We start from the raw sequence: 27,827 nt of genomic DNA on the forward strand, positions 1-27,827 counted from the left end.
AAAAACGTGCTGAATATAAGAAAAGAAGGGGTGGAGGCAGTGGATGTTCATATATTAGGAGATAATTTTTTTGATTTTGTAGGTATAATATGTTTACAAATTTCACACACGTGTAATATTGTCGTTTCATTACCTCAATGAAATACAATTAGTTGTTCTTAAATCTACATTATTATACCTTATTTTTAACTGACTGTATAACCATGCAGCTTGGTTTTGTCATCAACAAAAGGAAAGAAATTGTTATAATATTTCAATTACCTTTTAGTTTTGGTGATTGAAAAAATAAACAGAATCGAGCTGCTTCAGGATCCAACCGCTGTGTTCTTTTTGTAAAACAGGTTTTTCATACTACATGATTTTCAAGTCGTTCAGAAGTCAAACTGCTGAAGTTTTTCTCAAGCTTCAGATCATTCAAATTTTTGGCCACAACAAACTTTTTAATAAGCATTCAACATAGAGCGTTACGATCCAACCACCAGTCAGAAATGTGAAAACCAAATGGATAATTTTTTTCCAATCGTTCCAAAACTACCGATTTCGGTATAAAACTACAGTATCCCCCCAACTCCCAATGTGAAAGAAAGTTTCCCTGTATGCCATTCAAGTTACATTTCAGAATCTATTCAAGCTAAAGACGAAAAAGTAAAGAGAACATTAAATGGTATTTATTGCAGTGTACGATGTTGATAAATATAAAGACATTCTGTCGAGAATTGGTACAAGTGATCATTGAAAAACAGTTCCGGTTTGAGCTTTTCAACAATGAATATGCCGAACTCTCAAAGTGAAGACTATCAAAACTCTGAACAATCAGTAGTCTGCATACTTACAAAGATCTTTGAGCACTGTTAAATGTCTATATCTCAAACCGCTCAACCAAATCACACACACAACACTTCACATCATATCATTAAAGATCATTCTGTACTACCTCAACAAATTCAAGTTGTTACAAAGTTGACCATTGCGTCTTTGTTATTTGTTGTGTTTTCTGGTGAATGAAAAGTTCTTAAACATCTAAGTCTTGTAAAGTTATCACTAAGAGTTTTAGTCGAGGTAATGTGATAAGTCCTAACTGGATCAGGCTGTTTCAAGATGTTGTTAAACCAAAGTCTTTTAATAGAAACCTTCCTAAGTAGAAAAATGAGTGATGTAGAAATTTTATCTCGGAACATCCAAAAAAACCTTGTGTCATTTATTTACTCACTTTACATTTTTGCACATTCAAGTTTTCCGACCGTTTGTTGTTAAACTGATAATCTTTTTTTTTTTATCACTAGTCACACCGAACCGTTTTCGCACTTATTCTATTTTAAAGTGGTCCAATAGAGCTAGTAGTTCAAGAATAGTTCTTAACAGCCTAAAAACTTCTAAGAACGATTTAAAGTTAAAAAAATTTGTTCACCCTCTCCCCTTCTAAAATCTGACTCGATATCAACATGTTACATATAAATAATATACTTTATATTTTAAATATTAGCTTAGTTATTATTTTTTATATATAAAAAAGAATTTTTGAATATTTAAAATGATATATAAATAAATTGAAAAGTTATTTATCATATCTATAATAGTTAGTTGACAAAAATATATTGATAATTTTGATGAGATGCGCTTAAAATTACTAATATATACACATAAAATCAAATCTACATATATCGATATAATATAGGCAATTTTAGGGGAAAAAATTGGTGTCCCTTTAATAGGCTCAACTATTACATATCTATATGCTTGTAATGGAAATATTATGAAAATTTTCTCTAACTTAATAATAATTTATATTAAAATTCGAAATGAACTTAAGATTAACCATTTAATGAGTGATACAAAATTTTAATTTTAATTAATAAAAGAACTTTGTATAAAATCCTAAATTTATCCGGAATAAGCTTTTCTTATGGCTAAAAATAAATTTTTCGATTTGACAATGTCTTTATGATATCTTCTATAAGGAGGTATTTGGATTTATGGATTTCAAATATATTTTTGTAATTTTAGAAAAACAATACATAAAATTCAAATTCACATCTTCCATATTTATATAGTGTTTCATGTTAACGAGCAAGGATTTAAGTTCACCAAATAATAGTGACATTAAATTCATTCTATTTTTTGTGACTAATGTATAATTAAGTAAGATATAAATTTAAGTTTTTATGTATTGTTTCATTGTTAATAGTAAAAATATAATCGAAATCCGTGGATTTAAAATCCATTTATCCTTATGTAACCTAATATACTTTGAATACACGCGCGCGCTCACACGCTCACATAGACTATAATTATATAATTTTATTCCTATTTACAATCTGCATATCCATATTATACATAAGATTGAATTTTCATCATTAAATTCAAAATTAACATTTACTACTAAGTTTTTCCTGAAATAGATAATTTTTTTTTGTAGTTATTAACAAATTTGCACTTTTAGCACATAACCAGAATTGAAATAAAGCATGAAATCACAATATTACACGTTGTTGTAGGACTTGCTTGAGTTTAGGAAATAATGTCACACACATTGTTGATTTATATAAATCTTTTGTTATACTTTTTTTTATTATTATTTTTTGCCACGTTATTCACATTAAATTAAATTTTGATCACTAAAATTTAAACCAGATAAAATAGAAAGAAATATGTTACAGTTAATGAAAAATCAGCACAATTGTAGCACAAGACCTCTAAAATATGTAATAGAACCTCTAAAATCTACACAATTATAGCACACAACCTCTAGTAAAATCCGCATATTTAGAGACAAAACATCCGAAAGAGAAGCAAAAAAATATAAAAAATCTGGACAATTGTAGCACATGCACAGTTATAGCACAAACCTTTAAAATTTTCACAATCATAGCACAAAACTTCTAAATCTCCACAGTTATAGCACATGAACGGTTTTAACAGAAAACCTCTAGAAAAACATTGCACAGTTATAAATACAAACCTCTTTCTTTTTTTTTTTTCCCTACTCTCCTACAACATTAATCTTTTTTAGTTACAAATGATTATAGTTTATTCATCTCAATCAAGAGAGTTTGTGCATAAATTGTTCATCAACTACAATATATTAGAAGAAAACAAGGCATCCCATTTGCCCCAAAAAGATTCAACAATAGAATTTCTTTTCATTTCATTAAATAGCTTCTTGGCAGGAAGCCAAAAACTAATCATCGAAATAACTAGTGACTTCTATCCTCGCCTTATCCATAAGCATATGACCAGTCTAATCCCAAGTAAACTCCTAGGGCCTCCTGGACTGAAAAAGAACTGTTCTGTTATCAACTGAATTTCCACATGTTATCGCACCCTTACTTCTTGCTGCCCTCTTTTAATCGTCTTCTTTCCTTCTAAACCACTAGTGCCAGCATTGAAGACAGAGGCTGCATCAATCTTCCAAGTGAAAAAGGGATACTCTAGAGCAGAGCAGCATCCGAGAGAGAATTCAAAACATTGTACTTAGAGAAGGTATCTTTGTTACCATGAAGGGGAGATTGCATTCGTGGCCCAGAATCTTAGTTCTTTTGTACATTGTAATTGTATAATCTAAACGATGACTCGAAGTCATAAATTTCATGAGAGAAAAAAAAGGTATCCCATCTTCCCATAAAAAAATTCAACAATACAATTTTTTTTCTATTTCCTTAAATATAGATAGGGTGCAAATGAAATCGATTTAACCATAGAAGCTGATTCTGTTTGGGCATAGGTCATTCTTCAAGAACAGAAGTATCGATTAGACCATAAAGAGTGTTAAAAAGATAACACGCAATTGGTGAGCATAAAAATTAGAAGAAGAATCAGGTGCGGAAAAAGTCTGCAAACAACATGAGTTCAAGAAGCCAAAAACTAGTCACGGAGATATCGAATGACTTCTGTCCGGGCCTTGTTCATCAGCATACAGCGAGTCTCATCCCGAGTCAAATCCTTGGGCCTTACGGGAATGTTACGCTATAAAGGAACTCTTTTAGCAACATAATTTTCACATGGGATTACAGTATCCTGCATATAGGGCATGTCATCCAAAATGTAGCAGATCTTACCTCGGGTTTCAGGGAGCGGGAGCGATTGTCTGTCAACTACTTTTGCACCTTCGAAAGCCAAAAAGAAAGGAAAAGGTTTATGACTACTAGTCAATGCTTCAGATCATCAAATATTCAAATGTATCTTTATATCAGTGAGTAACACATAATAATTGGGGAGAACCCACAAAAAAAACCAATAATTAAGAATAAACCAAAACAATACAAAAAAAGATTAAATCAACCTGTATAGTTATTCAAAATGACACTTGAGTGAAAGAGACCAAAAGAATAATAAAAGCTTGCTCAAAACTCAAATGAGAAACACCCTATGTAATGATATGAAGGAACCTTACACAGAAAAGATAGGCATATATATAATACTCATAAAAATCAGCAAATGAATTGACCCAACCAAAACCCTAGATTCCCAGAATAAGTTGAAATACATTCAATTATATCCATAAAAGGTTGAATGTAGTTATTTATAGATTTAAATAGTGGTCAGACAATGATGTGCACACAGAAAATAACAGAAATACATACAAAATTGCCTCTTTCCATTGTTGCTTTTAGCACACAGATAAATAGAGTTGCAGAGTAGTGGAGAACAAGAACTGATTTTTTGTGTTTTCTGAAAATCAAAGGGCAGCAAAAATGTCTAATTCTGGGAAGAGATACATCAACTGACTGAGGGATCTGAATAAAGGGACTGGAAAATTTGGAAGCCCTGGTTATTTAGTTAGAATTGCGACCAAGATTAGCTATGGATTTTAATGAATTTGGACACATATAACCGGACAATTTTATTTAATGCTTGGCTCCTAATTACAGATTTGATGTATTAGAATTTCTGATAAGATTGCAAGAACATTTAAATTTTGTGAACCTTGATTGAGTTAAGGAAATACTGTTACAATTATTGTTGTTTTATAATTGTCAAAATGTATTTAGGGTTAGAAAATTTGAAAAAGTGACAGAAGGGATCAGACAAGGAAGGACTGGAAAATTTGGCTTTATCTTAAGTCTTACTGAAAAACGGGGTTAGTCATAATTTTCTCTGAATTCGGACACATATAACTGGATAGTTGCATATTAAAGCTGCTTGGTTTTCTGGTAAATACAAATTGGATTGCAATAGGATTTATAGTAAATAAGATTACGAGAACACCTAGGATTTTGTGAACCTTGATTGAGTCTAGGAAACAATGTTACAGTTATTGTTGCTTTATTGTTCAAATCTGTTTTATCATGGTTTGAAAAAAAAATCCACATTAGATTGAATATTATTCATTAAAATTCAAAGTTGACATTTACAATTAGCTCCCCGAAAAATAGAGACAATTACTTTTTGTCAATGTGCATGCAGATTTGTTCGATCTACTTATTTTCGTACTTGACATGCTTCGAGATTGCCAAATTCTTAGCAACAAAGTTGATAGAACCTATAACTCTGCAAAATCAGCACTTTGTCAAAGGGTATACTGTATAGGCAGGAGTGGACCAAGGATTTCGAGCAAAGGGAGGGTGAGCCAATAAGATGGGGACAAATCAAAAGAACTAGGGAGGCAAAACATGATTTTTAGAAAATTTACATGTAAAAATTATGTTTCCATGTGCTTAGGAGATGCATATGAGCTTTCATTAATTAAGTCAAAAAAGAGTTCTCCAGTCATCAGGGTCAACTAGGATAATATACAAATCAACTAAAAAGCACCATCTTTCGAATTGAATGAATGAGCCCTATCATAGCTTGGAGGAAGAGTCCTTTTGGTCAGCTTGAGGACACAATGAAGAGGAACCAACATATAAGTTATTTCATCAATCAAACTATTAAAGTTATCGAAAAATCAACAATCAAGTTTATCGTATTTAATACCATTTCTGATAAGACAAATTATCATGATCTCTGTGGGAAATCAGATAAGAGAGAAAACGAATATTCTGTATTTCCTTACTTTGAATTGATATAATACACGGTATTATATAGGAGATTACAAGGAGAAAGAGAAGGAAACTAACTCAATCCTAAATCTGGAAACTACCTAACTAATTCCCTCAATCTCAGGGATTACAAATTAATTCTCCCAATTTACAGATCTATTTACAGCTCAGCGACACCTCGACACTCCCCCTCAAGCTGAGGAATAGATGTCTTCCATTCCCAGCTTGGATACAAGATCATGGAAACTCGAACTGTTCAGCCCCTTTGTTAGAACATCGGCTAATTGTCTCTCTGATGGAACATAGGACATACACACTAACCCTTCCTCCAGTTTTTCTTTGATGAAATGTCTATCAATTTCAATATGTTTTGTCCTATCATGTTGTATAGGATTATGAGCCATATTAACAGCTGACTTGTTGTCACAGTAGAGCTTCATAGGACCCTCCCATTGGACTCTCAAATCATCCAAAATGATTCTCAGCCAAAGTAATTCGCATAATCCTTGAGCAATAGCCCTGAATTCTGATTCCGCAGATGACCTTGCCACTACATTCTGCTTCTTGCTCCTCCATGTCACTAGGTTACCTCCAAGAAAAGTACAATATCCTGTAGTTGATCTTCTATCCACTAGGGAGCCAGCATAGTCAGCGTCGGTGTAGGCTTCCAGAGTAAGAGTGCCATTCCTTTTGAACAAGATTCCTTTCCCCGGATTGCCTTTCAAGTAATGCAGTACCCTGTAAGCAGCCTGAAGATGAGGTTTTCTTGGATCATGCATGAATTGACTGATCATACTTACAGAATATGTTATGTCTGGTCGAGTGTGGGTAAGGTATATGAGTCTGCCAACCAACCTTTGGTACATTCTTTTATCCACAGCTGGTTCTTCTTTAGCTTATCCCAACTTATAGTTTGGATCTATTGGAGTAGAGATCGGTTTACACCCAGTCTTCCCTGTTTCTGCCAATAAATCAATTACGTACTTTTGTTGAGATATGTAGATTCCCTGTGTTGAATGTGCCACTTCAATACCGAGGAAGTACTTTAATTTCCCCAGTTCCTTTGTTTCAAATTCTTTTACTAGTCTTAGCTTCAATTCATGCTTCTCTTTCTCATCATTTCCAGTCACTATGATGTCGTCCACATAGACTAAAAGAGCAGTCACTCCCCCTCCAGCCGAATGCTTAATGAATAAGGTGTGGTCACCTTGGCTTTGTTTATAGCCAGATTCCTTCATGACTTTTGCAAATCTGCCAAACCATGCTCTAGGAGATTGTTTTAACCCATAAAGGGCCTTTTTCAGCTTGCACACATTGTTACCTGTGTCCCCTTCAAATCCCGGTGGGATGTTCATGTAGATTTCCTCATTTAGGTCACCATGGAGGAATGCATTCTTAACATCATATTGTAGCAGTTGCCAATTGATGTGAGCAGCCAATGCTAACAGGATTCTCACAGTGTTCATTTTTGCAACTGGAGCAAAGGTTTCCTGATAATCCACCCCATAAGTCTGAGTGTACCCTTTGGCTACTAACCTTGCTTTGTATCTTTCAAGGGATCCATCAGCCTTGTACTTCAATGTAAAAATCCACTTGCAATCAACAATGTTTTTTCCCTTCGGTTTATCAACGATCTCCCATGTATTATTCTTTTCTAATGTACTCATTTCCTCTCTCATAGCATCCCTCCATTCCCTTTTTGACAATGCCTCAGCCATATTGTTAGGGATGGCAATGGTGTTCAAACTCACAATGAATCCTTTTTGGGTTGGTGATAGGCGCTTGAGAGAGACATAGTGAGATAGTGGATAGAGTGGATGTTTAGTACATTCTCTGGTTCCTTTTCTAACAGCAATGGGAAGATCCAGAACGGTTGTTGAATTAGTGGTTTGTTCAACAGGTTGTGTGTGTAAAGGTGGGTCTGATCTTACCGTAATTTCATTTCCAGAATTTGGATTGGATTCTTGGACTTGTGTCAGTTCAGGAACGATCTTTCTCCTTGAATACACCTGAGGAAATCTTGGGAAATTGTGAGTAGGAGATGATACGGGTTCAGTGACAGGATCGGGTGACTCAGATGTGACTGGTTCAGAGGACTCGGGTTCAACAACACGGGTTGGCACATGCGGAAGGTCAAGGGTTTTAAGTGGTTCAAAGGACTCACAAGTACTATCTTCCATCATTGAAATCTCCCCCTGAAGAGAGGACTTGGAAAAAAAAGGGTTTATTTTCTGTGAAAGTGACATCTGCAGAGATGTAAAATTTTCTGTTAGAGGGGTTGTAACACTTGTATCCCTTTTGAGTGGATGAGTAACCGAGAAAAACACATTTGATGGCTCTGGGGTCTAGTTTCCCTCTATGTTGTTTGTGGATATGAACAAATGCAGTACACCCAAATACCCTAGGTGTGATGCCATTCGAGGTTCTGAAGTGAGGGTAGAAGCTATTAAGGACCTCTATGGGGCTTTTGTTTTCTAACACACGGGAGGGAAGTCTATTTATCATATATGTGGCAGTAAGAACGGCTTCTCCCCAATAGGACTTAGGAACATTCCCTTGAAACAGTAAGGCTCGGGTGCTGTTGAGTAAATGGCCATTCTTTCTTTCAGCTACCCCATTTTGTTGGGGTGTGTCCACACATGATGAATCATGGATAATCCCCTGAGATTGGAAGTAAGGGGATAGAGTCTGATTGAAGTAGTCTCTAGCATTGTCTGTCCTAAAGCTTTTTATTTTGACCCCAAATTGATTTTGAACCATTGAATGGAAATTAGGTATAACAGTGCTAACATCAGATTTTTGTTTAAGAAGAAAGAGCCATGTAACTCGGGTGCAATCATCAATTAAGGACACAAACCACCGAGCCCCGGAAACATTAGGTATAGTGGAAGGACCCCATATGTCACTATAAATCAAATGAAAAGGATGAGAACTTCTTTTATTGCTAATAGGAAAAGATACACGGGTATGTTTTGCCAATTCACAAATGTCACACTGAAACTCAGAAATATCTAATCCTTGGAATAAATGAGGAAACATTATGTTTAGAACCCTAAAAGAGGGATGACCAAGACGTAGGTGATATAGCCAAATGACATCTTTGTTTTTTTTTTTTTGAAAAGAAACAATATTAATATTATAAATCGATTGTTTACATCGGCGGATAAGAAATCCACCAAATATTACAAACACCATATGACAGAGTCAAAAGATTATATCACTACCAAACATAATTCCAGTCCCTAACTAAGTCCGAGATACTGAAATGGTTATATTCTGGCAGAATCACCAACCAACTTGCAACTCGGAATTTTATGTTATCCCAGATTTCTTCTACCGAGTCGGCCTGATCTTGAAAAATTCTTTTGTTGCGCTCCAACCATAAATTCCAGAATATGCACTGCACTGTCAAATACCAGAAAGTAGTTTGTCTTCTCCCAACTTGCAGACTTGGCTTTAGCAGAAACATGTCTTTTGCTTTCTTTGGAAACGTCCACTGAAATCCCATTGCTTGTATGACCTTGATCCAAATGCTATAAGAGAATGGACAATGTAGTAGCAAATGATCTTGATTTTCTTCATGTGACCTGCAAAGGCAACACCAATTCGGTCGTAGTGCACATGTGGGCCATCTTTTTTGCATGGATTCTCCTGTTTGCAATTTCCCCAAAGCCACTATCCACGAAAACACATGAACCTTTGTAGGTACAGGTACATCCCAGATGTTACGACCGAATGATAAGAAACTTTGACTTGGATTATTGAAAAAAGACTTATAGAATGACCCTACCGAAAACACTCCCGACGAATCCCCCAACCAAACTCTATAATCCCCGACACCCCACTGGACCCTCACCGATTGTAAGATACCTAACAAGGCCATGAAGTCATGTTCTTCCCTCTCTATGAATCCTCGTCTAAAAGCTAAATCCCAGCTAGTTATATCTGTGCCATTTCTCTGTGATTGATCTACGAAAAACTGAATAGGCTTATTATTAACAGAAGAGATTAGAAATAAAGAAGGAAAACGCTCTTTAAATGGCATCCCCCCAACCCATTCATCCTCCCAGAAACGAATAATGTTACCCTCTCTGAAAACTCCTTTCACTAACTGTTGAAAAGCCGGGAAAGATCGAGAAATGCACTTCCAAGGACTTCTAAACGTCACATTAACCGCCAACCCCAAGTCCCATCCATTAAGATGAACACCATACAGACTACTTATAACCTTTTTCCACAATGTGTCTCTTTCCACCGACCCTCTCCACCACCATTTTCCAAGCAAAGCTTTGTTACGTAATGAAACATTTCCCAGTCCCAGACCTCCCCTATCTTTTGGCAAGCACACTTGTTCCCACCCCACCACATGACAATGACTTTCCCCATCAGCTCCATCCCAAAGAAAATTTCTCATTATTTTTTCCATCTTAAGTGCCACCTGATTTGGCACTAAAAATAATGACATATAATAAGAGGGCATTGCGCACAAAACCGACTTGATCAAAGTTAGTCGACCCCCCCTGGAGAGAGAAGATTTCTTCCAACTTGCTAGCTTTTTTGTCATCTTGGATATTACCAGTTCCCAAAAATCCATTGCCCTCGGGTTGCCTCCCAATGGAATCCCCAAATATCTAATTGGCCAATTCCCTTTTTTACAACCAATTACGCTTGACAAAGCATCAATATCTTCATCCAATCGGTTCAGTCCTAACAACTCACTTTTTTCCCAATTAATCTTTAGTCCAGAATGTTGGCCGAATGTGTTTAGTATATCCACAATTGCCAACAAGTGCTGCTGTGACTTTGCAAAAAATAATGTATCATCCGCAAATTGGATGTGAGAGATTACAATCTTATGCCTCCCTACCTCAAGTCCTTCAACAACATTGTCCACCTTAGCCTTATCAATCATCCTTCCCAACCCATCGACAACTAGGTTGAAGAGGAATGGAGATAGAGGATCTCCCTGTCTAAGTCCTCTCTCGCCTTTAAATTTTCCGCAAGGTTTCCCATTAATGAATATAGAGAAAGATACGTTTGTAACGCAACCCCTGATCCATCTTCTCCATCTCGCACCGAATCCTTTTTTCCTCATCACATAATCCAAAAAATTCCAGTCAACCTTATCATAAGCCTTCTCCAAATCAACTTTGAAAACCCAACCCTCTTTTTTATTTTTCCGATAAGCCTCTACCGTTTCGTTAGCAATTAGACAACAATCCAGAATCTGTCTTCCTTTGATGAAGGCACTCTGATTTTCCGCAATCGTGGAACTCATGACTTTCTTCAATCTACTTGCCAGTACCTTTGCTAGAATCTTATTCAAACTTGTGATCAAGCTAATGGGCCTGAAATTGTTTATCTTGAGATCATTTTGTTTTTTCGGGATGAGACAAATATAAGTTTCGCTAGTAATAGCATTAACAGTCCCTGTCTCGAAAAATTCAGTGAAAACTTTCATTACATCCTCCTTCATCGTATCCCAATTTTGTTGGAAGAAAGCCATCGTAAATCCATCCGGTCCTGGGGCTTTAGATCCTTCACTTTCAAACACAGCTCGTTTGACTTCTATCTCCTCAAATGGACTCTCCAACACCTCAGCCTCTGTTAATTCAATTTCACTCCACTCCAGCCCTTGAAAAACTCCCTCATCCACTCCTTCCCCGACCCTCTCCCCACTATTTTCTTTGCTGTACAACTGCCGATAGAATTGTACAATTTCCTTTTTGATTTGTGTTTCGTCAGTGACAACCGACCCGTCTTCCAACTCCACTTTCTCTATCAAAGATTTATTCTTCCTGTTATTCAACAATGAATGGAAAAACTTCGTGTTGTGATCTCCATTCTTCAGCCAGTTTAATTTAGCTCGTTGACTGTCCATTTGGGCTTTTCGAATTATCAACTTTTCCACTTCCCATCTTAACTGCTTTCTGTCCTCTTTTAACAATTCGGACCCCCCTCCATTTCCTTCTATCACGTCTAGTTCCGAAATTTTGAAACTTAATTCTTTAATTTTAGTGCCCACATCTCCCCACTCCTCCCTGTTCCATTTTCGAATTTCTTCTTTCATCATTTTCAGTTTATGCATAAACTTGTATCCTTCCCATCCTCTCATATTTCTGTTATTCCACCATGTGTGTACCAGATCTTTGAATTTATGATGAGTAAGCCATATATTCTCGAATCTAAATGGAGTCGGTCCCCACCGCAACTTAGACGTATCAAAAATCAGTGGACTATGATCAGATGTAATCTTAGGTAAAGCTGATTGTCTGAATGATGGAAAAATATCACGCCATCCTCTTGTGAAAAGAAATCTGTCTAGTCGACAGCAGATCGGGTCTACTCTAAGATTAGACCAAGTGAATTTTGCATTAAGAAGCGGTGGGTCGATAAGTCGTAACTCGTCAATCAAACTGTCAAAGCAAGTCATACTCGTGGTGAGTGTCCTGCTGTTCAGCTTCTCCCCCGTGTTCCTGACCACATTAAAGTCCCCTCCCAAACACCACCTCTCCCCACAGATCGAGTACAATCCAGCTAGCTCATCCCAAAAAAATTCCCGATCTCTTGGTCTAACCGGCCCATAGATGGCTGAGAACCACCAGCTTGTATCGTCATGCCAACTGATCTCAATGGACACTGAATACTCTCCTATCATATTATTAATTACTTCCACAACTCTTGGATCCCACATGACCACAATACCCCCTGCACTTCCCACCGACGGTAACCACACCCAATCGACAAATCTCGATTTCTATATACTAGCAATAAATCTTCTGTCAACCCGTTCAGTTTTAGTTTCCAAAAGCACCACAATATCCGGATTTTGTTGGCGTAAAACTTTTCGAACAATTTCTCTTCTTCTAGCCGCCCCACCTCCTCTGATATTCCAAGAGAAAATCTTCATAGTGAAACATTTCCTCCCTTCGAAGATGAACCTCTCTCGTATGTAATCCCACATCTGAGTCTGTGTAGTTCTCTGTTTAACCTATTGTTCGATTTCCTCACCCCATCCTCACAATGACCTTGTAGATATAGTTTTTCCTTCATTTGTCCCCCACTTATTTGATTAACTATTGCATCTCCTTCAGAAGATTCTTTCTCGCTTCCCGGCTTAACGACTGCTCTCACCAACCCCCCACCCAAACACCCATTTAAGGAAAAACCCCTAAATGAAAAAGAGACTGGAAGGAAAGAATGAAGAGTGAAAGAATGATATAGAAATGATGAGTGAATACCCGAGAGTACCTGACCAACATTAGTAATCGTGTGTACCGTTTCAGATGGCTTGGTCGCTATATTTGATTTTTGTGGAGAAGAAAACAAACATGCCAATGATACGTCATCTTCCTCCAAAGCCACTGGTTCTTCAGATTGTAATGAAATTTGAGAATCAGATTCAAGGGACTCTAGATCCTCCAATGGTTCGTCAATTGAATCCTCGAATTCGAGTCCATCACTAACATCCATCTCGCACATCCCTTTCTTTTTGTTTATGTTGTCCAAGTTAATACAACCATCCATGCCCACTTCTTCCTCATCTTGTATATCTTCATTTATTATTTTCCTTCTGTGATAAGTATTCCCAAAGCTTGTCAATAAACTGCTGATTCTTTGATCACCCTCTGTCTTATCTTGAACCTCCTTCTTCTTATTTTCCATAGAGATAATTGAAAATTTGCCGAAATTAGGGAGTGGTTTAGGATTAATTCTAGCCAGAATTCTGTTGACCTTGCCCACATTTTTTCTCCCAGGCATATTTGCTGTATTATTAACTGCCTTTCCCCTGTTTTCCAATCCCTGCCCTTCATCCCATCTTGCAATATCTGCATGCGGTGAATTTTGTTTCCCCACAGCTTGTTGTGTAATATCATATTCGGTTCTGACTTGTGAATCAATATCCCCTGTGCTATTCCGACATTGTTGGATTCCATTTTTAAAAATTGTTCTTTGAATATTCTGATTGCCCCATCCCGCCAAAGTTTTCTTACCATTTACCACAACTTGCGCATAGGTTTGCTTTTCGTAACTATCATAAGCAGAAATATCAAAAGTTTCAACCCGAATAGTTACCTCTGTAGTTTCTCCTTGCAACGATATTTTCATCCGACTATGAATGAATCCTCCTTCCATACCTTTGACCTTGATTTTTGCAGCTCGTAGGTCTCTGAATGATAACGTATCAGCATGAATGTCCACCAATCCTCCACAATTTCCACCAATTGTTTTAAAATTATCCGGTGTCCATAGTTTCCACGAGAGTCCGTAAATACTAATCCAGCTGTTGCAGCATTTTTCTATTATATCTGCCGAATTAACATCTTCTGTCCATGCCTCGAAGTCCAAGGAAATTCCGTTTTCAAAGAACCCTCTTCTCAGTTTCAAATAGGATGAAAATTCATCAGTGTTACTAGGCCACCACACCGCCTTGTTCGCTTGGAATGGAAATAGTTCTATCTTGCTCTTAGTGGCTGTCTCAATTGCACCTTGAACATTCTCCCAGGTTAAATTTACTCTTCTTTTTGTGACGATAAGCGCTTCCTCCCAATTCTTCCTTGTATATTGTCTATCACTATCATCCAGATTTATCTCCCGGCCTTGGTGTTGAGTCTTCTGTAGAAGGGTATCCTCTTGTTTGTAACTAGTGGTCTGCCGGTGAATCATCCCAGAAGGTGGCTGATTAAATTTCGGCTGCTGAAACCCTAAAACCAACTTTCCCAAAGCAATCGATATATCTATCCAGCCCGATGATCTGTTCCCGCTTGGCACAATAGTAGAAACTTTCCGTCCTTGTTGGGTAATTTTTGACATCTCCAAGAACCGTCCACGCTTGTTGCTGAAGAGTTGTATAGTGAAAACAGCGTTCCTACCTCGAAATCTATAGAACTTTGTTCCTGATACTGATGCCATAGCAGCATCTCTGAATCTCGAACTTATCCAGCGGGCTTCCTCGTGGTCGAAATCCATCGTGTAACACGCGTTCCGAGTTCTTTCAGCCCACCAGATATACTTGCCTCCCTTGCCCATTCTCATCGTGAAAAGCTTGTGTTCAATCTTAATAACTTCATCTGTCAATCCTATCCTATTACCCGAGGGTAAATATCGATACTTAGCCCGATTCCATTGTACTGTACTCATCTTGAAAAGACTTATTCCGGCGACCGGCAGTCGGAGATGGTCGGAATATCAGGTCCGACCTACGGTGAAGAAAGATCGATGGTTGGTGATTGGGTAAAGGGCGAGGACGATGGGACGAAAAATAAAGGAGGGAGAGAGCATTTTTGAATTTTTTTGTTAAAGTAATTTTCAGATCTACCATGCTACATCTTTGTTTGAGGAACTAAGGAAAGATGAAGACAAATTGCTCCTGGATTTCTGGGATGGTTCAAGGTGGTAAAGACCGTTCCTTTCCTTAGCAAGTCCAATCCTCCTCCCCGAGTCCTGGTCCTGAAAAACACAATAAGAAGAGCAAAAAACAGCATAGCATTTGAGATCATGAGTCAACTTTTGAATAGACACAAGGCTTGTTGACAGTTTGGGTACATGGAGAACGTTTTTAAGGATAAGGCTAGGTGTGATATGTATATCTCCAATCCCTGCAACAGTAGCTAAAGAGCCATTGGCCACAACAATTTTTCTATTACTTGGACATGGGGTATAGGAATGGAAGAGTTGAGATGTGGGGGTCATATGGTCTGTAGCACCGGAGTCTATGATCCAAGAGTTGGGATAGAATTTGTCTAAGACATTCATGCAAACAGGTTTACCTGAAAGAGCCATTGAACATGCTCCAGAAGGCTTCTCAAGAGATCCCATTAAGCTTCTCAACTTCTCAATTTCTTCGCTGCTGAACCCCCCATTGCTGAATTTTCCTCAATATTGGGCTGCTCTGCCATATGTGCCTGAGGCCTTTGTTGCCCCCCACGGTTGCCCCATTCTCGGCTCGGAGGTTTACCATTCAGCTTCCAACACGTCTCCCTTGTATGCCTCGGTTTCTTGCAAAAAGTACACCAAAGATTGTCTTTGTTCCCTTGGTTATCTCTACCCGAGTGTTTAGGCAGATCATTCTTCGACTGCTCCTGATTTGTTTTCGCTGCTAAGGCTGACCCATCCATAGTATGGGGTTCTAGCATGACACTCCTCCGACTTTCTTCTGCTCGGATTAATGAGATTGTCTCTTCTAGAGACGGTGTATCCTCTTTGCCGAGGATTTGGATTCTAACTTGATCAAATTCAGAATTCAATCCTGCCAAAAAATCATAGATCCTATCCTTCTCAATGAATTTCTTCAATATGGCCGCATCATCAGGGCATTTCATCTCAATTACCCGATAGTGATCCAATTCCTGCCAAAGATTTTGCAACAGGGTTGCATAATCTGTGACAGATTTGTCTCCCTGCTTGGTGGCTGAGGTTTTTACCTTAATTTCATACACAAGGGCAGCATCACGGGCCTTCGAGTATGTGCGGTTGATATAGTCCCAAATTTCCTTTGCGGTATTCAAGAACATACAAGTGTCACTGATCGTTGGCTCCATGGAATCCCATAGCCAGGACATAATCATGGAATCCTCCTCATCCCATGCGGCAAAGGTTGGATCCCTTTCTTCTGGTCCGGTTTCAAGTAGGTGATTAAGCCTCCCTTTGCCCTTTAGGTATGTGCGGACAATTTGGGACCATTTGAGATAGTTTTTCCCATTGAATCTGTTGGATGCCCGAATATTCTGCAACTCTCCAATTTTCTGAACAGAATTGGATTCTTCGGACATTGACATGGTGAAGAAGAAATTCACAGCAATGAAGGCTGGAACACGTAGAAATGGAAGCCCAGAAAAAACTGGAATATGAAAAGGAAACACACAGCAATGAAGGCTGCTTGAAGAATACGAAACCCCAGAAAAATTCCTAGTGCTCTGATACCATGTGGGAAATCAGATAAGAGAGAAAACGAATATTCTGTATTTCCTTACTTTGAATTGATATAATACACGGTATTATATAGGAGATTACAAGGAGAAAGAGAAGGAAACTAACTCAATCCTAAATCTGGAAACTACCTAACTAATTCCCTCAATCTCAGGGATTACAAATTAATTCTCCCAATTTACAGATCTATTTACAGCTCAGCGACACCTCGACAATCTCTATCTTTCTAGGATATAAATCCTTTACCTTTTCAAACTCTTTTCTATTAATCATTTTTAATATTTTTCTTACATTTAATTATTTTTCATCTCCTTATTTTTTCATATGTTTCTTTCTTCTTTCCACTTAATTTCATCCTAAGTTTCCGACAAGAATGAAACCGTGGAACAATGGCCATTCCCATTTCGTCGGTTATTGAGGCATTCGGTGAACCATGAGCTCTATGAGCAGAAATCCAACATCAAAATTCGTTCCAGAAGGCATAGAGTGATAGAAATTAACTTGCATTTAGCATATTCCAATTTGAAACTAAATTGTGTTACAGCAGCGAAAAATACAAACTATCTTTTTCACCTGACATCAACCGGAGAAGGCAAAAATGGCAGAGCTTATTCTAGAATCGATTCTAACATACACAGTAAACGCACATAATAATGCCAAAAAAGATAAACTTCGACGGAAAATATTCAATATATACAAAACACGTACTATAAAACACCCCCGTCCATCGACATTGTCATGAAGACCGGTGCCACCACGGCCACCCGGTGAAAGTAACACCTTACGTCGGATTCAATCACACTGACTTCCGCCACATCTCCGGATGCGGCGGAGACCGGCGTGGCGCTTCGCGGCGGATTGTATTCCATTTATTTTTTACTCTCTGTAGAAGGAAGCGGAGAGTGGGGTGAAGGTAGCCTTGACTCCAGGAATTTTAGATTGAATGTACAATCTGTGTAGAACAACGTACAAGTTCATTTATTTTTATTTTTTTTTTGACAAAACAAGTTCATTTATTTAAATATTGAACTAATTTAAAACAATTATAATTTTATACTTTTAAATATAATATTTTTTTTAGGAAATAAAAGATTTTAAAAATTAAATCCAATATATATAACATATTTAAATTTTAGATTTCATTTATTATGTTGCTACTGGTAGGCAAATCACATTATGTGTTAATAATAAGTTTATAGTTACATATGTTTTTAATTAGTTCATCAATTAAATATCTTGGGTTTAATATATAAACAGAAAATAGAATTTATAATTTATTAATTAAGAAAAAATTCATTTGTGAGATTTTGTATTTCTGGGTATTAAAATTATAAGATTGTGCTTATAAATGATGCTTGAATAAAATTTAATGGAAACGATCCCCAACTTGGAACTTGACTGAGGTCACGAGGATTTATTAAAATTATTGATGTAACCGTTGCGTATTTGTATATTGTTTTCATATTTAAATCGATTTAAATTCAAATAAAGTAACATCATAATGATAAAAAAATAACGAAAGATCATTATGCAATTTAAAACGATCATATTTAAAAGAGGTTATATCATAATTGTAAAAACTAATAATCGACCTGAAAACTATGGACTCCCCCATTGCTAAATACTCTCATATATTTTTGACTCTTTGATCCAGAATATGATGAATCTCTCGTATTTATTAAACTTTTTATCCCTTGGTATGATAACACCCCAAGGTGCAAATGATTATTCGACCCTGAAGTCACAATTCTTTTAGAGAAGTTTTGGTTTCTTGGCCCAAAGGCTGTGAACTCCCTCACATTTCTAGAGTGACTCCCTTAATAGAATCTCCTATTATGACAGTACGCATGCTTCCTCACATCATCAGCATAATGAGACATCTACCTTTCCTTAGAATCCTATATTTCTTTATCTTCATATTTTGAGTCACTTGTTTTCCTTTCCTATTTTCATTTAGCCATGCACATAAATTTTTTATATTCAAATTCATAGAGGTCACCAGGGGAAACAAATCTTCATCAATGACCATCTTTTCGCGGAAATTGAGTATTTGCTTTTTTATTTTTCCTTGCAAAATATCTTTAGAAACACAACAAACTTTAGTAGGATGCTTAAATAAATCATGAGATTTACAGTGATCTTTGTCTTCCAACTCCTCCTTGGATGGTTGTCCCCCCGAGCGCTTGTACCAACATTTACTCCTTCAAACTCATACATGGTCTCATCTTCAAACCGACCGGGCTGATATGGGGGATTAATCACCATATGCTCATGGTTCACCGATTGTTTTGCATTTTCCTTCGAGCATTTAACCGATTCTCTTTACCAATAGTTGCATCCCCCTATCTGGCAATGTTTCTTTGTGGTTAGGTAGTACTATCTTTAGGCAGAGAAGATCGCATGCCTTGGAACTCCAGGACCCTTGGGTTTATACTTACAGCAACTTTTGCCTTTTGGACTCATCTTTGGATGCTTGCCACCGACCATCTACTTCTTGTGTGATCCAGGTTGATGGATTTAATAAGTCACAACATGGTTTACTAGTTGATCTTTATTTCCATTTGCACGTACACTTGACCGATTCCTCTTGCCAAAAACCACTTCTATTATTTGTGGTGGTGTGCACTCTTTTTCACGAATAGAGAGTGTTGAGATTGGAGGTGAATGTCACCTGCCTTGAAACTCCCTGAACCTTGTTCTACCTTCTTGGGTTGATTATTCCCTTGACTTGCCTTCACATATTTAATTGTTTGACTCAAAACTGCTTTCACATAAGCCAGGATTTTATCGGCCAAAAGCTCTGAGGATTTTTCCACATCTATTGCATTATTTCCTACTGCATTCCTTTGAAGCTCTTAAGTTTTTTAAACACAAAATGGCCATGTTGTTGGCATTCAATTTGTTTAACCATGTGTTAAACAGATATATCTGGTTCAACTTACTCATATCAGAGGTTCATCTGCGTTGGATTGAGATTCTTCAATTCCCTTGTCAGCATTTTCTCGTATCTGGCTGCATATCTACAGTCCTACTTTGCGTCATGTGCCAATATTGTTAGCACAAATATTTGTAGATTTCTGGTTTTTCAGGTGCTACAAGCACCAATTTGTGTAGAAAAGTGTAAAAATCTAACTTCTACAAATCAAACAAAATGAATTCGATAGATTTTTCTATTCTCCTAAACTAATATACATCAAATGCATCAAAATAGAGAACATTGATGTAAACGTCACCGAAAATTGAAGAAAACAAATTCTCAACATGACTTTTTTAATAAATCATTAGGAATTCTCAAATATGAAAATTACTATAAAACTTACTGAAATCTGGAATGGAAAAGACGTAATCATGCTTAAATATAGAATAAAAAAAATTAAAATACTTGAATTGAAATACTAAAATTTGTAGATTTGCTACTGGAGCATTGTTGACTGATAACTCTTCTTTCCATTGATGAATTCTTTTTTTTTTTTTACAAACTACCGGATGATTTCCATACTCTTCCCACGACTCTTGATCTTCTCATGTTTATTCCCACGATCTTCTCGTGCTTTGGTGGTTCATGATCTATTTTAAACAATTTGAATTGATGGATTTGGTCTATTTTTTTGTTAAAATAAATTGATGGGCTTAGAAAATTAAATTGCTCACAATTTTAGCCCAAACACCATGATAACTCACAGTATCTTTGATCATTGCAGCACAATTGTTGGTTCTGTTGAACTATTTTTTTTCCAAACATTTTCCCACAATTCTCGTTTAGTGTTTCCTGTAGATAAGAGCAGCCCCACAACCACAATAATGTGGATGGAAGTCCCCCACAACCTCTTGAAATATTCTTTCCTATTTCCACCAACTGGAGAGGACAAGATTCCTGTCCAAAAATCTTTCCCTCTGCTCTTAATTCAAAATTTTGATTTGGTGAACCGGAATATTAGAAGATCCTGCACAAACAGCAACATTAGATAGCCTCGTAGTCATCAATATCCGACTTCCACTACCATTGTCTGGAAATATCATCTTCAGGTAATCCCAAGCCTTGACATCCCATACGTAATAAATCACGACTAGGTATCGCCTACCCACGAGATTATGGTACACTAGTGTTGCCAATTGAGCATCGCTACAATGAATTCTAAATACTTAATATTTAGCTAATTACTGGAAAACATTTTGATAATCATGACATGATTAAAAATAACAATCTTCTTCTTCAAATAATAATTAACAATAATATTTATGATATATTGAATTTTGTTGACGTTACATACATAATTGAATCGATAATGATAGTTCATCATATATTCATTTATGTTGAAGACATTATAACTCTCATCAACTTTTGGCTTCATCGCACAAAATGCATTAGAAAAGAAAATAACTAATGTTTAAAAGAACAACGCACTATATCATAAATATATCAAACTGAACGTATTTTTAATATTCGGACAACCATAATAGTCAGAATATTTCTCTCAAATATTTTTGGGTCCATAGTTCGCATCATCAATCAAATATCATCATTCTCAGTTATCCCATATTTCACAATCAAATAACCCAACAATAAATATTTATGGATCCCACATTCTACACTTAAATATACCGCCATTAAATATTGTAACCGGATATTCCACGTAAGGGAATATTTCTCTTTTTCTCCAAATATTCCCGACTGTAGTTGGCGCTAAAATTAGGATCACCGGAGCAAGGACTTTGTTGTTACCTAGTCCGTAGAATCAAAACTAGGAGCATACCATCCTAACTCATTCAGTCTTCTTCATTTTGTATTCCTGTTCTCTCGCGTCGCCCAAGGCCGTCGTAAAAGTATACACACATGTAACTTTGGTTGCCATAGTTCGAAATGAAACCACATTTTCATTCACCAAAAATTCAAGAACATCTCTACCATATCCTCCATCCACCTCAGCTTGCATATATTTTACCTGCATTTTTAACACTATTGTTAAACTTAAAAAAAAACGCAATTTACCAATACAAATTTTGCACTCATAGCCCATGGGATATAAGTTATGCATATTATATTTTTTCATCAGTTTATCTAAACACACGGATTTTTATGAATGTTCATATACTTTAAATGCTCCTATGTTACCCCATTCTATCTTAAGGATAAATTTTTCACTAAAAGACTTTGATATATTATAGCAGACTGTAATAATCCTCCTCAGTTGGACTTATACACTGCCAATTTTAAACTCGTAGTTTTCAACACTTTACATTATATAACTAAATAGCTCTAATTAGTAGCCTAAATGCTACGAATAAATACAATGAAATGAGAGCTAAAATGTACGAGTTGTAAAATGGCACAAACCTGACTATGGATCAGGTCAATTGAAGTACCAAAGAAAAAATGATAAAGTTTGATAATTTGGTAGATTTCCGGACCGATGTTCGTTTTGCTGTGATCTGGAAAGAAAAGAAGGTCAAGGAAGCTATTGGTCTCAAATAGAAATGTTAAAATAGGCAGAGACCCAAGTGATCTCTGAAGCTCTCCAACATCGATATTTCATCGAGATGGAGCTAAAGTAAAATCTTCTGCGCCTATTCAACAAAGGCGTGCTAATTTTGTAGCCCACAGCCTAAATGCCAAAGTTGATGCATCCATAATTAGTCAACTTGAAATGGATGCACTATGCTGGTCAATGAATGTTAAGTTGAAGTGTTAAGAAATGACAAACAGAAGCTGAAACAGAAGAAAGCATTTCTGTTGGGTTTGAATTAGAGGAAAGTCAAGCTGGTCTGCGATCTGAAATTGAAGAAATGCAAAAGCCAGCCTTTGAAGATCAAGCCGCTCGAAAATTAAAAAAAAAAAGATACAAGAGGTTTAGATACCCACTCATGTGAAAGAACTCCCTCAATCCACTGTTGATGAGGTTAAGAATCAGACTAGTGGTTCGGTGGACAGGTTTGAAATTTCAAAAGACCCAGCCTCTATTGATGGAAATGTTCTCCTCTCCTCACAAACAGATCATTTCTGAAGAGCTTCTGGAGGTTTCTCTAACCTCTGTTGATGAGGTAGTGTGCTCTATCTTTGAGACTGCGCAAATGGCTCCATCCTCTCCGATCATTACAAATCCAGCCATTGAGATAGAAGGCTCTTACACAGATCAAGATTTGAACACCCAATCTCATGTTTCAGAAGACATAGATGAAGCACAAGAAATATCTTATAAGAAATAGTCAGGTAAGGATATTGTAGTTAGCAGTACTTTTCTATAACAAGTTCAATTTGAACTTGAATTTCTGGAAGACGAAGGTGAACTGACCCAAAATGAACAAGATTTTGTTGAACCACTTCCTTCTTGAATGAAAATGTTTTTGAACTTCAAGCTAGCCTTTTTTTGCTCCTTAGCTAGATTTCTTGGAAACAAATTAGACTCCCCTACCAAGTCACCTTTTGATCAATTGATGTCTCAGTTGGTCAACATTTCATGATCTATAAATGATGTTGAGATCAAGATCGAACTTTGTCCACAACATCATGTTCGAGAGCTTCAAGAGCCAAGTTCTGAAGAGTATAAGCATTATTGAATCTCAAGTTCAACTTGCTTCTGTTGATCACAATATAAAAAATCAAGATGTCTAACACTGAACTAGCAGGTCAAATTTCTCATGTTCAGCACAATATAGAGGTCGAGCTGCAATCTCAAGTAGCTAAAACTTATCAATATAGCAGCCATCTGCAAGAAAACATGGAATACATGCATCATGGTAATGAAAAAGGGGGAAAAAGTACAAGAAGATGCAAGAACATAAAAGACGTGCTGGACTAAAATTGAAGAAGATAAGATTCAGTCCGAAAATGACAAGAAAAGAAGGGGTGGAGGCAGTGGATGTTCATATATTATGAGATAATATTTTAGATTTTGTAGGTATAATAGGTTTACAAATTTCATGCACTCGTAATATTGTCGTTTCATTACCTCAATGAATACAATTAGTTGTTCTTAAATCTCCATTATTATATCTTATTTTTAACTGACTGTATAGCCATGCAGCTTGGTTTTGTCATCACCAAAAAAAAGAAATTGTTATAATATTTCAATTACCCTTTAGTTTTGGTGATTGACAAAATAAACAGAATCGGGCTGCTTCACGATCCAGCCGTTGTGTTCTTTTTGTAAAACAGGTTTTTCATACTATAGGATTTTCAAGTCGTTCAGAATTCAAACTGCTGAAGTTTTTCTCAAGCTTCAGATCACTCAAATTTTTGGCCAAAACAAGCTTTTTAATAAGCATTCAATATAGACCGTTACGATCCAACCACCAGTCATAAATGTGAAAAACAAATGGATAATTGTTTTCCAACGGTTCTGAAACTACCGATTTTAGTGTAAAACTACAGTATCCCCCCAATTCCCAATGTGAAAGAAAGTTTCTTTGTACGCTAGTCAAGTTACATTTCAGAATCTATTCAAGCTAAAGATGAAAAGGTAAGAGAACATTAAATGGTATTTATTGCAGTGTACGATGTTGATAAATATAAAGACATTCTGTCGAGAATTGGTACAAGTGATCGTTGAAAAGCAGTTCCGGTTTTAGCTTTTCAACAATGAATATGCCGAACTCTAAAGGTGAAGACTATCGAAACTCTGAACAATCAGTAGTCTGCATACTTACAAAGATCTTTGAGCACTATTAAACGTCTATATCTCAAACCGCTCAACCAAAGCACACACACAACACTTCACATCAGATCATCCTATACTACCTCAACAAATTCAAGATGTTACAAAGTCGACCATCGCGTCTTTCTCATTCATTGTGTTTTCTGGTGAACGAAAAGTTCTTAAACATCTAGGTCTTGTAAAGTTATCAATAAGAGTTTCAGTTGAGACAATGTGACAAGTCCTAACTGAATCGGGTTGTTTCAAGACGTTGTCAAACCAAAGTCTTTTAATAGAAACATTCCTAAGTAGAAAAATGAGTGATGTAGGATTTTTTATCTCGGAACATCCAAAAAAACTGTCATTTATTTACTCACTTTACATTTTTGCACATTCAAGTTTTCTGACCGTTTGTTGTTAAACTGCTAATCATTTTTTTTATCACTAGTCACACCGGACCTTTTTCGCACTTATTCTATTTTAAAGTGGCCCAATAGAGCTAGTAGTTCAAGAATAGTTCTTAACACCCTAAAAACTTCTAAGAAAGCTTTAAAGTTAAAAAATTTTAAAAAAAATTTGTTCACCCTCTCCCCTTCTAAAATCTAACTCGATATCAACATGTTACATATAAATAATATACTTTATATTTTAAATATTAGCTTAGTTATTATTTTGTATATATAAAAAAGAATTTTTGAATATTTAAAATGATATATAAATAAATTGAAAATTTATTTATCATATCTATAATAGTTAGTTGACAAAAATATATTGATAATTTCGATGAGATGCGCTTAAAATTACTAATATATACACATAAAATCAAATCTACATATATCTATATAATATGGGCAATTTTAGGGGAAAAAAATGGGTGTCCCTTTAATAGGCTCAACTATTACATATCTATATGCATGTAATGGAAATATTATGAAAATTTTCTCTAACTTAGTATAATAATTTATATTAAAATTCGAAATGAACTTAAGATTAACCATTTAATGAGCGATACAAAATTTTAATTTTAAATAATAAAAGCACGTTGTATAAAATCCTAAATTTATCCGGAATAAGCTTTTCTTATGGCTAAAAATAAATTTTTCGATTTGACAATGTCTTTATGATATCTTCTATAATGATGTATTTGGATTTATGGATTTAAGATATATTTTTGTAATTTTAGAAAAACAATACATAAAATTCAAATTCACATATTCCATATTTATATAGTGTTTCATGTTAATGAGGATGAATTTAAGTTCACCCAATAATAGTGACATTATAAATTCATTCTTTTTTTTTTGTGACTAATGTATAATTAAGTAAAATATAAATTTAAGTTTTTATGTATTGTTTCATTGTTAATAGTAACAATATAATCGAAATCCGTCTTATGTAACCTAATATACTTTGAATACACACATACACACACACACACTCTCTCACAAGCTCATATAGACTATAATTATATAATTTTATTCCTATTTACAAATACGCATATCCATATCATACATAAGATCTAATTTTGTTCATTAAATTCGAAATTAACATTTACCACTATGTTTTCCTGAAATAGATAATTTTTTTTGTAGTGATTAATAAATTTGCACTTTTAGCACATAACCAGAATTGAAATAAATCATGAAATCGCAATATTACACATTGTTGTAAGACTTGCTCGAGTTCAGGAAAGAATGTAACACACATTGTTGATTTAGGCTTATATAAATCTTTTGTTATACTTTTTTATTATTATTTTTTGCCACGATATTCACATTAAATTAAATTTTGTCCACTAACATTTAAACCAGATAAAATCGAAAAAAAGAAATATGTTACAGTTAATGAAAAATCAGCACAATTGTAGCACAAGACCTATAAAATATGTACTAGAACCTAAATCTACACAATTATTGCACACAACCTCTAGTAAAATCTGCATATTTAGAGTACAAAACATCTGAAATCGTAGCAAAAAAATCTAAAAAATCTGCACAATTGTAGCACATGCAGAGTTATAGCACAAACCTTTAAAATTTTCACAATCATAGCACAAAACTTCTAAATCTGCACAGTTATAGCACATGCACGGTTTTAACAGAAAACCTCTAGAAAAACGTTGCACAGTTATAAGTACAAACCTCTTTTTTTTTTTCCTACTCTCCTACAACATTAATCTTTTTTAGTTACTCTATAAAGGAACTCTGTTAGCAACATAATTTTCACATGGGATTACAGTATCCTGCATGTAGGGCATGACATCCAAAATGTAGCAGATCTTACCTCGGGTTTCAGGGAGCGGAAGCGATTGTCTGTCATCTGACTCGATGAAGCAAGATTTTTAGGCTGCTGTTTTTTACGAATTGGCTGAGATTTGCTAGTTTTGGATATATTCTGTTGAGCAGGAAGGCATAAGACGATGGCGTCATGTGTTTGATACCGAGTATGAGGGGTCAAGACATTATGTAAATCAGCAGCCGCTGGAGTCGTTGATGATTGAGATTGGCCTGGGGGATCACAAGAGGTCATAGCATCCCTTGCACTAAAACAGAGGAAGTGAAGTCAGCAATGCCAATCTTATCTTTGCAAAAAATATGGTATGAATTACCAATAAACTAGATTGCCAACTTCTACAATTGAATAACTGTAAAATAATTCAAGAGAAAAACAGTCCCGCGATGTAGATTAATGATAATGAATACTCAATTTGGTTATGAAGATCAACAGATGGAATCAGCCATTCAATGATGATTTTTTGCCTGTGAAAAAGCAATGGAAAAAATACTATGTTTCTAGAAGTAACACAAAGACAAACCACACTAGGTCTAGGAATACATTTTCATTAGGCGTTTAAAGTTGAAGGTTTAGACATTATAGTCATCAGAGAAAATAGTATCTTTTGGAGAAGGGAAAAAATTGTCAAAAGTTTGAGATCATCAAATGGATTTCATCATTTGTTAGTGATATGCAATAATTGAGTATAACCCACAAATAAATAATTAATAAATGGGATATTTTTAAGCATGGCAGTACCATGAATCAGTCATGTTTGCAGAGGCGCCTGAGTGATTGAGATTGATCTCGGTGCTGGTTCCAGGTGTCAGATAATATGGGGGATTCATAGTAGGATCAACTGGAAAACTGCCGGCCTTTGTAGGAGTCCCTGGCTGAATAAGTCGGTAAAGAGATCAAGGGAACTCATGGAAATCATTGCATGAAAAACATGAAAAATGTCACAGAACAATGTCAATCTTAAGATCCCTAAAAATATGATCACAAATGCGACAAC

The 27,827-nt window shown here is 35.9% G+C and overlaps 1 protein-coding gene across 1 annotated transcript in view; it reads right to left on the reverse strand.

Annotated features, from left to right (window-relative positions):
* LOC140803366 (uncharacterized) overlaps positions 1–27,827 on the reverse strand; it is a 91,726-nt gene that overhangs the window by 46,139 nt on the left and 17,760 nt on the right. Inside the window, exons 4-6 of the mRNA XM_073159227.1 lie at positions 27,572–27,705; positions 26,842–27,080; positions 4,056–4,069 (exon numbers count right to left, since the gene is read on the reverse strand). Of these exons, the coding sequence (XP_073015328.1) occupies positions 4,056–4,069; positions 26,842–27,080; positions 27,572–27,705 (387 nt within the window). The remainder of the gene's footprint in view (positions 1–4,055; positions 4,070–26,841; positions 27,081–27,571; positions 27,706–27,827) is intronic.

This window comes from Primulina eburnea, chromosome 10, assembly GCF_022965805.1.
Source record: "Primulina eburnea isolate SZY01 chromosome 10, ASM2296580v1, whole genome shotgun sequence".
Classification (NCBI taxonomy): domain Eukaryota; kingdom Viridiplantae; phylum Streptophyta; class Magnoliopsida; order Lamiales; family Gesneriaceae; genus Primulina; species Primulina eburnea.